The sequence below is a fragment of the Anabrus simplex genome, chromosome 7, assembly GCF_040414725.1.
Source record: "Anabrus simplex isolate iqAnaSimp1 chromosome 7, ASM4041472v1, whole genome shotgun sequence".
NCBI classification, from domain to species: domain Eukaryota; kingdom Metazoa; phylum Arthropoda; class Insecta; order Orthoptera; family Tettigoniidae; genus Anabrus; species Anabrus simplex.
The window spans coordinates 32,741,780-32,754,299 of NC_090271.1; the positions used below are offsets into that span (position 1 = coordinate 32,741,780).

Genomic DNA, 12,520 nt, shown 5'->3' on the forward strand with positions numbered 1-12,520 from the left:
CGCTAAGAGTTCCTCTGCCGGAAATGGTGAAATTTCTCACTTTTGCCAATAGCAGTTAGTTTTATTATGGCCAGTGAGGGCCCAGAAAAAGTCTGCTGACAAAATAAAGCATATAGCTTTCAGAAGTTTCCAAAATGATGTAACCGGAAATTCCTTGAAGCATCCTACCCGATCTGGCACGTGCACCACCGTATGTCCCACAAGTTTTCATCTTACCTGTAAATGTTCCTAAGACCTAATAACATTTTTCACAATAATTAAATAATTTTGAAGTAGTGTCATAACCAAATAATTCTGACAATGTTAATCCTAGATATCTTTACATACAGAAAATTTAAAAAAATACAAACAAACACATGAACACACACAATTTCCCACAGGCTTTTCAAGTTCAAATAAATATCTTACAATCACTACAAGAAGTACATACTGTTTTCTGGCTTATGCAGCATTAGAAGTCCAATTAGAGTTTTTATCTCAGTTGGATTTGTATCCACCCAATTTCTCGCTCATGACCATTGTTTCAAGTTTGAATGGGCTTCTAGAAACTGTTTAGCATACACATTGGTCTGTTCGGCAATAAGTTGAAACCTGTGAACTGTTCAAAATATTCCAACACATTGGATTCATCGTCGAAGTCCATATTTGCACCACTAGCACCAGAAATTACGAATTTCTGACGTGAAACACCACGCGGCGGAAAAGGTTGAAACATGTCTAGCACTTCGTCTTCATCCGATTTATCATGTTGTTCATTTTGTTCTTCATTCTCTGAACCACTTTTACTATCAGACTCACTTTCATCTTTGGATTTCTGAGAAGATAAATCGTCTCAATCATTCTCTAAGTGTTGAATAATCCCGTCTTCTTCTAGCGTTTCGAACTTTCGCTTTGAACTAGATGCTGCCATATTTGGCCTACTGCGGACAAGTAGCACCGTACGGTTGTAAAATAAAAACCAATAAGCTTCAAGAAGCGTGACATGTGGTATTTGCTGCCATCGTGTGGGGAAAAACATCAATTAAGACGACAATATACGACGCGGCAAAGTAGCTCGTCATACCCAGGAGATATTCGTGGTAAAAGACGAGTACGTACATATTCATCGTGCCCATTACCCTATACCATTCAGCATACGAATACATACGTCATACCCAATTAAGAATTTAAGAGGTTAACAAATATAATCTCAAGAATATTGATAAGCTATTTAACTGTATGTAAGGTGGCTTCATGGCCTACTCAAGGGGTCTCAGGTTCAACCTCCCATAAGATCAAGGATTTTTAAAATGAAATTCTCTGGCTCGGGGACTGGCTGTGTACACCGTCCTCTTCTCACTCACTCACCCACAGGTCACCCATGGGTATCAACTTGTAAGACCTCACCAGAGGCCATACACCATTATCATCTAAACAAACTCTGGAAATGATTCAGTAAACAAACAACAATTAGACAAGTTAAAATCAAGGGAACAGAGTGCATTGGGTTGATTAAATAGGATGTCTCACTCCTTCAGATCAGAAATTATTTACTATACTCTTGCGTAAAAAGTTGACCTTTTCCTTTACTATGCACTTTTTTTTCACAGGTCTCAAACCAAATGATCAATGCCTGCAGAGCATATTTAACAGAGAATGGTACCAAGACTGTTTGGATGCAAGCTAAGTCTGCTGTAATTAATAAAATTGAGGTATTTATACTTCATCATCTACATAATCCCTAGAATGCATAATTTGGTGTGATTTTTTTAATAGCAGTTTGCAATGAGAGTTACTTTTACCAGTATTAGATGTTCTAGCAGGATTAGTTAAAGCCCCTGTCCCACTGGAGCCAGGAAGGGATGGTTTTTTCCATTATTGCTGTACTGTGTGCTTCTGGCCAGAATGTTACAGAGGCCCAGGACAAGCAACATTATGGAATTTAGCACAATGGTAGTCACGAATTTGTCAGTTTCCAAGAATGTTGCACAGTATTTTGGCTCTCAGAAATTAATGGGGGTACAATAGTGGAGGGCATCCTGCAGCCAATTGAATATGGTAGTTCGTGACAAAAACTTTTAACAGTGAGTGTAACATTACTTGATGAATGCCAGTCCTCAGCATTTATGCGTGTTTATGTTCTATTAACTGTGATTTAATAATGAGTTGCCTATTCTGATCATTACTTCCATTACATGCTCTTGTTGAAAATTTATGTCATGTAGTGCAAGGATTCATTTCAGTGAAGTGAGGAGCAACATTAAGTAAAATAACAAGAAAATGTGTAAACATAAGACTCAATGAAGAGCCAAATTTCTGTGAAAAAAAAAAGAATCAGTATTACCAAAAGCATTATATGGAAGAGTTTTAAAGCCAGGATCATCAAAATTTCACCAAAGCCATTTGAAGAGTATTTGATGAATCAAAGGACAATGCAAGATGCTCTTTTACTACAAAAGTGATAATGATAGTGTTATATGGGCTGAATGTTATTGAACATAACCTTCCCTTCTTTGCAGCAGACCATGCCACTACAGACAACCACTTTAGAAGGTTGGCATCTCTGCAAGGAAGCATGTGCAGATTAAGGAATGTTGTGGATATAATAAGTGTTGCCTCACAATTATGTAATAATTAATTCCTATTTTTAAAATTTCCTGAAAGCAGTTATAAGTTGCAACTGTATTTTAGTTTGATAACTAAAATTACTTAGATTCTTCCAGTTATTGTCAATTTACCTACATCTGTGGTTGGTAGAAATCAGCTTGCAGTGATAAGAATCGAGGGCTATCAAAGAAAGGAGTGGGGCAGAGCTGCAGTTTGTTTCCCTGCCCCTTGAGAATTTATACAGAACAGATAGCAAAGGAAATTAAAGAGGAATATGGAAAAGGAATAATATTGCTGATAATAATGTCACATTAAGTGAATCTGCAGAAGATCTCATGAAATCACTGAATAGTAGGGACACGGTCTTGCAGAAGGAGTACAAGATGAAAATAAATCCAAAACAAATGTAATAGAATGCAGTTAAATGAAGTGAGGTGATGCAGGAACTAGTACATTACATAGGAAATATATGAACATTGCCACATGGCTAGTAGAATAGCTAATGATGGTAGAGGTAAGGAGGATATTAATGTAGAATAGCACAAGAAAGGGGGTCTTCTGTAAAATAAAATAAAGTATGGAAGTGAAATATGGACAATAACAAGCACAGAAAGAGACGGAATAGAAGCCTTTGAAATGTGGTATTAGAGAAGAATGCTGAAGGTAAGATGGTTAGATCGGATTACAAGTGAAGAATGGTGAATGTAGTTGGTGACAGAATAATATGGCAAAATCTGGTCAGAAGAAGACATAATTTGATAGAACATATCTTGAGTCACCCAGAATTTGTTCAGATTAAGAACAGTAGGTTAATGGTAGACAAAAACATGAATATCACAAACAGATTACAACAGATGTAGGATGTAGCAGTTATGTAGAAATGACAGTTAGCACAAAGATACATCATACCAGTTTGTGGACTGATGACCAAAACAGCATATCCTATTAATTGTATATAAACTTGTAATAAGAATTACTACTGGGTGTCAACATTTAAAGTTATGGCATTCAGTGTAGTACAGTGCGGGCTGTAATGATCTCAGGAGTCTGAAATTTCGTCGATATGCTAACTAAGCAATGCGCTCGTGAATTATGACACAAAAATTAATGGTTCCAAGTTTTGCCACCAGGTGAAAATATGGTGCTGTAAGCAATGGTAGGGGTCACAGAAAATAGGCAGGAAAGATCAAACACATGATAAAGATGGCTCTGGGAGGTTTATTACCATTTATGGTTACAAACACTGTTCAGTACGGCCTCCGAACTCAACAACATGCTTCATTCGTACGGCATGGTTGACAGTTGCCCGCAGCACATCGGGTGAAATCAGAGTGACATGTCGTCGTATACTAGCCTTTAGATCAGGCAGAGACCAAACATGTCCCTGATAGACACGATCTATCAAATATCCCCACAACCAGAAGTCACATGGATTTAGGTCCAGGCACCTCGAAGGCCACGCATCTGGAAAATGCCTAGAGATAATGCGGTCATTACTGATGGTTTCTCGAAGCAATCTTTCACCTGGTGAGCGATATGTGGTGTTGCTCCCTTTTGCATGAAAATAATGGTGTGGTCATAGTTGCGTTCCTGCAAAGCTGGAATCACGTGTTGCACAAGGAGGTCGTCCCTATGATGTGCAGATGTCACTGTACACCTAACAGGCCCATGAGGGTCCTTTCCTCAAAGAAAAATGGGCCGAGAACGAAGGAGCTTTTAAAACCACACCAAACAGTCACATAATCTGAATGCAATGGTTGATTCTGCTCAGCGTTTGGAGGAGTCGAACCCCATATGCGACAGTTCTGTGCATTCACTGCACCCTCCAGAGTCAAATGCGCCTCGTCAGTCTATAGAATATCATACGCATGTCAAGAAATACCATATCAATACAGTTAGCCAGTCTCAAATGGTTTTTTAAAATGGTTTTAAAAGGATGTTCAACAGATGAGTTTCGTCAAAACATTTAAAGGTCAATGTTAACACTAAGATTTTAGACAAATGTGTTTTAACTTAGACGTAATGTTTATTGTTATATGATTTGTAAAATATTATAAGATATGTCACTCATGTTTACAAAGCATATTTTAGTTTAATAGAATATGTTCACGATCTTATTACACCTTGGGTAAATGTTAATTGGCTGATGATGCTCACAAAAAGGAGCAAAACATGTACCATATTAACAATTTAATAAGGATATATGTCCTCATTAACTTATTATGTATTGAATAGGTGGCATTTAATAAAATTATAAGAATTTCTGTCACATCTCAGACTCATACGATCATTACAGTCCATGCTGTACCGCGCTGAATACCATAAATTTAATTGTGGACACTCGGTGTTTGTTTAAAATTACTCGTATATTCCTCTAAATTCTATGAGAAGAAATGTACAGATTTCACCCTGAAATAGTAAACTAGAACAGTTAGAACAGTTTTGATGGTTTGAACTTGCCCAATATTACTGAATATCTCCACAGTATTCTTTGTAACATCACTTATTCATGTAAAACTTTCATCCTCAAGTTAATTATGTCACATTGCTCTCCAGGTATGCCTTAATCTGTATAAAAAGTATGCACTCTCCTTTGAGAAGACCAAGAAGGAAATGGAGCTAACACCGGGAGAAAGTGCGTTTGATTGCTCCGAGATGTATGTGTTTGGAAAATTCGAAACCTTTAAAATCAGACTGGAAAAGGCAAGTAATATCAGATCATCTTAGATATTAAATGTCTTATTTTCATGTGAAATTATTTTCTATTTGTGAGAACATTTTAATGTTTTCTTGTTATTCCTTTGTTGACCTGGAATGTATAAATATACATTATAGGAAACAGATGAAGAGCAGTGACTACTGTGTAAGTACAAGGGGATGGACTACATATAAGAGAAACATGGCTCCAAAATATTTGGCTGCAACGCTCATCAGACAACGGTTGAATAAGAATACTGGTGATTATTGTTGAGAAGTAAACATTGTTGTGTGATAAAGGGAGGGGGAATATAGGCAAGAAACTGAATGAAAAAAAGAGGGAGCACTAATCTATACTCCACACTGCCTTGCTTCTCAATTGACGTTTTGGCCGATTTTGGCTCTTTCTGGTGGTTATGCGCTGAAACATAGACATCCAACCAATCTCAAGCTGCCATTCATATCAACTTATATTGGCAGAGTGTGATCTCGAAACTTAGGTGCCAGTTCTAATTTACATTCACCACATGGTTAACCTATAAGCCGGTCTCCACTGATTACCATTTAACAACATGTTAAATGTTAAAAGTGTTAAATGTTAACTGGTGACACTGTCAACATGTTAAATGTTGAATACTGTTTCATTTAACATTGTGTCCACACTTAAACGTTTTAAACTTGACTTCCTTTGTCAGTATACAGGTAGTTCATTATTCAGTTTGTGGTAATACATTTAGGTGGTGTCTAGTATTTTCAAACAAGGACAATGGACTCGGATGAAGAGGATTACCGGGCAAGTTGACTGTGCGGTTAGGGGCACGCAGCTGTGAGCTTGCATCCAGGAAATAGTGAATTCAAATCCCACTGCCGGCAGCCCTGATGATGGTTTTTCCATGGTTTCCCATTTTCATACCAGGCAAATGCTGGGGCTGTATCTTAATTAAGGCCACGGACGCTTCCTTCCAAATCCTAGGCCTTTCCTATCTCATCATCGCCATAAGACCTATCTGTGTCAGTGCGACGTAAAGCCACTAGCGATAAGTAAAAAGATGAAGAGGATTTGGCCTATATTATTGCCTCTGTTGCTTCTTGTTACAATTTAGAAATGCAGTTTTATTAGGCATATTTCCTCCTCTCATCCTACTCATTGCTTCAAAAGCAAATCGCTTTGAAGTATAAACTTTGTCCACTCTTGCCCCAGACTTCTGACTTTTCTGAACTTTTTGCAATTCTCGACTGTACTGGGAGCGGAGGGACGCTTGCTTTTTTTTTTTATGTACTCGCGGGAACAATTATAGATAATTTCGAGTTCCTGGAAACTAATACCATTTATATTGGTATTATAAATTTACTCATTCAGGACAACTAGTTCAGATTCCCTATGGAAATCAACATCTATATCATTTCCTGGAATCTGTCAGCTTTCTTTGCTTTATCTCTGTATTCCTTTGATGAGACATCCCACAAACAAACCCTTTCTATTATAGCATTAAGTCCAGAGTAATTTCCTTGCTCCACTCCATTTCTGACTATAAATTTTAGTAGCAGTATAGTGCAGAGAGAATGACATACGTGCGCATACTGCATTTGTAACTATAACAAAGAGAATGAGTGGTGCGGTGTGTTGTAACTATAATACTACTTCACAAGAAACGTCATTTGCATCCTTTGCCTCATTTAGGCTATCTGTTGGTATGGAAACAGCACGGAAGTTGTCGAAGCTGTGCCGACATCTCACGAACAATGAATTGACTTGACATGTTTTCCACTTGGAGCGGAAAACACGCCAATATGTTAAAAGTGTTAACCTCAACATTCTGAGTTAACATGCAAAGTCAATTGGAAGACACAATCACAATATACATGTCAATTGTAACATGTTAAATTTAACATGTTGGTGTTCAATGTTAATCAGTGGAGACCGGCCTTATCTCACTCAGCATGTATGGTATTTGCCAGATTTCATGATCTTTGGATTTTTTCAGTAATTAGTATTTTTCATATTAGACTTTATCCCCGTAGTATAGTAGAGTATAGCATAGTTTACAGTTTAGCATAGCATGAATTAGTACAATACAGGTTTAGTAGTTTATTGTAGTTTTATTTACGTCCCTGTATTGGTTAGTGTACTTAGTTCGTGCGTGTTTAGCATATCTCCGTGTAGTTTGGGGAAAGACAAGTGGCAAGAAAGTGACTCTGAAATCAGTGGTGTGTTCCCTTTATAGGCCATAATCTTCCTGTGCCAGCCATTAGCAGTGAGTGATATGTTATTTCCTCATTCTCTTTTATTCTGAATAATGTATTCTCTTTTAATGTCTGATGTTGTTCGTAAGCGTAGTTTTTGTGAATTTGTTTCAATCCGGATTCATTAGCTTTTCTATGTATGGTATTACATATTACGAGAGCTGTTTAGTGTTGCGGTTGTGTTGCATCAGCTACTTTCACGGCAGTAGCACGCTGGCAACAGAAGTAAGGCAATGTTCATTTGTTTTGCAAAACGACAATTTAGAAGTAAAGCTGTACAGACTACAATGTTGAGGCTGGATGCTTCTCCAGACCCGGACATCACTTGATGACCAACTTTGGAAACTCCAAAGACAAGAGGATGGGAAGTTGGGGTAAATGTTTAATGACCTTAACTGTGAAACAAGGTGATGGTGCAAGCTTTCTACAATGACTTAACTAACAAACAAACAAATATGTGGTAAAACCCATAACATGAATCTTCCTGCCTCTATTTACAACCTGCTCCATCAAACCATATTTGGTGATTGTTTCACAGTTGCAGGTTAATACTATACTACTTGGAGGAACTTTAAAGATACTGTAGCTGAGTTGGTTAAAATGTTGCCTCCGTAACTTACAAATAATAGTAAGGACATTATTAGTAAGAGACTAAAAACAGTTAAATTATGAAAACAGGTATTTCCAGCTCCAGTCTAGGTTATCTTGTTAACCCTGGAGTGATCACGCGGCATCTGAGTGATACCACACTAGTTTATTTCTGTAGTAATCTAATTACAATATAGAATTACAATATAGAATAAAAAATAAACAATTCTAAAAATAATATAGAGAAAACAATCCTTAGGGGCAAAGAAGAAGCTGATAAAATACTAAAGAAAAATACTGTAATTGATTTAACTAAGTGGGTGAAGCCTCCGATGTCATGAGATTTCTGGCCTTTCCAACATATTTCTTGCACACATGCAGTGACCAATTTCCGTTCTTTCAGCATCGTTGCTAGTTCACGACTGCGTCCAGTAAGAGTCCCAATGTTGAACATGGCAATGCGTAAATGTTGTTTTCGTTAAGCTAGCTTCTTTAGCTGGTTCCGCCCTTGAACCACTAGCCCTTGTCCATTTGTCATTGCAGTCAGACAAGGCTGATGCGCATCCCTTCTGGGGGGGATGTCCTAACGTTATCCGACAAAACTGACGTAGACATGATTCACAGGTTGCGAAAGAGTTACTGACCGGCTTGTTGCCACAGCCTGGTGTCGGGCATTTTAGAGCTACTGTCAGCAGGAATTTAGGCCACCCCTAACATGGAGAGCAGACGCCTTTCATAGCCGCTCCTGATATATGCCCATAGTTATGGACAAATACCTTTTACTCTTGCTAATCCCAAGTACTAGGATGCGGCTCCCACCAGCTGTACTGTTCCAAATTTCAGCTTCTCTACTGTTGCTACCCTTGTGGACTTCACTCATAACCCTGAGCTGGGGCCCTCCATATTTATGACCCCTGGAGAGAGGGAGTCCCAGTAATATAAAGCCCCCCAGGGGTACGGCTGCCTGTTAGTCCGCAGGTTCTTTGATATCTATTATTGTCTAATGACTGACATGTGCAGATCGAGTGTAGTTTTCCCTTTGTTGTAAGTAAGCTGCAATAAAAAGTTAAAATGCTGTTAATAATTCAATACATCTCACCAGGAATGTATATGTGTAATTGTCCTTTAATTATTTTTAGTTGTACCAGTCTAGGATTCCAGCAAGATCTAGCAGATATCTTGGATTCTGGAGGTCAAATGGACTGTATCGCGATTGACATGTCTAAAGCATTTGATAGGGTGGATCATGGGAGACTACTGGCAAAAATGAGTGCAATTGGACTAGACAAAAGAGTGACTGATTGGGTTGCTATATTTCTAGAAAATAGATCTCAGAGAGTTAGAGTAGGTGAAGCTTTGTCTGACCCTGTAATAGTTGAGAGGGGAGTTCCTCAGGGCAGTGTTATCGGACCTTTATGTTTTCTTATATATATAAATGATATGAGTAAAGGAGTGGAATCGGAGGTAAGGCTTTTTGCGGATGATGTTATTCTCTATAGAGTGATAAATAAGTTACAAGATTGTGAGCAACTGCAACGTGACCTCGAAAATATTGTGAGATGGACAGCAGGCAATGGTATGTTGATAAACGGGGCTAAAAGTCAGGTTGTGAGTTTTACAAATAGGAAAAGTCCTCTCAGTTTTAATTACTGCGTTGATGGGGTGAAAGTTCCTTTTGGGGATCATTGTAAGTATGTAGGTGTTAATATAAGGAAAGATCTTCACTGGGGTAATCACATAAATGGGATTGTAAATAAAGGGTACCGATCTCTGCACATGGTTATGAGGGTGTTTAGGGGTTGTAGTAAGGATGTAAAGGAGAGTGCATATAAGTCTCTGGTAAGACCCCAACTAGAGTATGGTTCCAGTGTATGGGACCCTCACCAGGATTACCTGATTCAAGAACTGGAAAAAATCCAAAGAAAAGCAGCTCGATTTGTTCTGGGTGATTTCCGACAAAAGAGTAGCGTTACAAAAATGTTGCAATGTTTGGGTTGGGAAGAATTGAGAGAAAGAAGAAGAGCTGCTCGACTAAGTGGTATGTAAATACAAAGTATGTTACAAGTGTTTATTTATATATCCACCTATTCAATACAAAGAGATCTTTCTAGAAATTAAATATTATTACAAAATGTTAAGGGACATGTTTCGCCCATATTAAGGGCATCATCAGCCTCAAATTCAACCTGTATGGTGAAAAATCAGGATCCTGATTGCTCTTACCAGCCATAAAAAGAGGATATCATTATAGGTGTCAGTCTAAACATACAAAATGTTAGAATGTCCTTGGCTAAAATTGCAGTATCAAGCTGCATGTCGTAAGTTCACATGAATATACTTTCCGGAGCGTTGAAAAACTTGTTGGGGTAGGGCAGTAAACAGCTCAGTCTTTTTTTAATGAAACAGAAATGTGCCTCCTTGAAGATGATAAGAAAAAAGCAAAGCTGATCCACTGTTACAGATGTCAATATCGTATGTTGTGATAAGACAACAGATCTCATAAATGGCTGTTCAGCTGCCTATAGTCTAATTTAACTGGCTGAAGGAGTGAAAGTCGTATGTGTTATGATAAGATAACAGTCTTCCTTACGTAATTGTGGGAGCAAGGAAAAAGCATTCGGTTGTCTATCGATGTATTTATCTTATTTGAAGGACGAAAGTCGAAGGTTTATCGACGTTGATAGAGCTCTTTGGTGTGAAGTCTGTAACAAGAGGAGAGTGAATGCTTAGGAAGGTATTTTTGAAGAGAATGTGGGTTTAAAGAAAGGTAAAACATTGAACATGTATAAAAACACTTACCCTTTCGTCTGTGAAGATGTAAATCAATTGTGGAAAGGTTAGTTGAAGAAAAATAACGTTATGTGTAGGTTCATTTATTTCTTTGACTGTTAATGCAGTTGCTATGGTAGCGTTGAATGACTGACACTTGTACTTCTGGTATTGTATCGATGTGAGATTGGCGGAGGAGGGTGTGGTTGAGGGGAGGGGGTAGGCGGAGCGTTAAATTTATGTGTTGTTGGTTGCGAGAGATTTACATGGTCGGACAGGGAGGGAGTCGTGTTGGGTTGCGGGAGAATTGTGGGGGTGGGCATGAAGGGAGTCAAGTTAGTTAAAGTAGTGGAGGTTCTAGAAGATGTTAACTTAAGATTTTTAAGAATGTAGTTATGTTTTGAATTTAGAGTTTGCAATAATTTGGGTAAACTTTCGTATAATGGATTCTTGACTTCAATTAAATCATTGAGGTTTAGATTTTTGTTGTAGTGTTGGTCCAAAAAAATATAGATGGTTTCAAGTTCATTCATCAACTTTCCTTTGTCTACTCTTTTAATAATTGTGAGGTCTCTTTCTATTGTTGTGAAGTGATGTCCTGTTTCTTTCATATGGGAGCTCATTGCTGAAAATTTATTGTGCTTAATGGCATTATAGTGTTCTAAGTACCTAGTTTGAAAACTCCGGCCTGTTTGACCAATATAAGAGACGTTGCATTGCGTGCATGTGAGCCTGTATATGCCTGAACCTGAGTAAATGTTTTTGCTTGAATTGACTGTGTTGTGATTAAAAAATAATTTTTGGTTAGTGTTTGTTGTTCTAAAAGCTATACTGGTATTTTTGTTTTTTATTGGGTTCAAGATCTGGTGAACGTTTGGATTGTTGTAGGTGAAGGTAACAAATTTGGATATAAACCTGAAATTTGGATTTTTTGGGTTTGTCAGGGATGAGGTTTGTTGTTAATTTGAATTTGACCTTATTTATTAAACGGTTAATCATTTCAGGTTTATATCCAAATTTGTTACCTTCACCTACAACAATCCAAACGTTCACCAGATCTTGAACCCAATAAAAAACAAAAATACCAGTATAGCTTTTAGAACAACAAACACTAACCAAAAATTATTTTTTAATCACAACACAGTCAATTCAAGCAAAAACATTTACTCAGGTTCAGGCATATACAGGCTCACATGCACGCAATGCAACGTCTCTTATATTGGTCAAACAGGCCGGAGTTTTCAAACTAGGTACTTAGAACACTATAATGCCATTAAGCACAATAAATTTTCAGCAATGAGCTCCCATATGAAAGAAACAGGACATCACTTCACAACAATAGAAAGAGACCTCACAATTATTAAAAGAGTAGACAAAGGAAAGTTGATGAATGAACTTGAAACCATCTATATTTTTTTGGACCAACACTACAACAAAAATCTAAACCTCAATGATTTAATTGAAGTCAAGAATCCATTATACGAAAGTTTACCCAAATTATTGCAAACTCTAAATTCAAAACATAACTACATTCTTAAAAATCTTAAGTTAACATCTTCTAGAACCTCCACTACTTTAACTAACTTGACTCCCTTCATGCCCACCCCCACAATTCTCCCGCAACCCAACACGACTC

At 37.7% G+C, this 12,520-nt stretch overlaps 1 protein-coding gene across 1 annotated transcript in view; it reads left to right on the plus strand.

The window, feature by feature from the left end:
- The window catches only part of LOC136877673 (dynein axonemal heavy chain 8), a 353,345-nt gene that overhangs the window by 53,610 nt on the left and 287,215 nt on the right, over positions 1–12,520 (plus strand). Inside the window, exons 6-7 of the mRNA XM_068228699.1 lie at positions 1,590–1,691; positions 5,143–5,293. Of these exons, the coding sequence (XP_068084800.1) occupies positions 1,590–1,691; positions 5,143–5,293 (253 nt within the window). The remainder of the gene's footprint in view (positions 1–1,589; positions 1,692–5,142; positions 5,294–12,520) is intronic.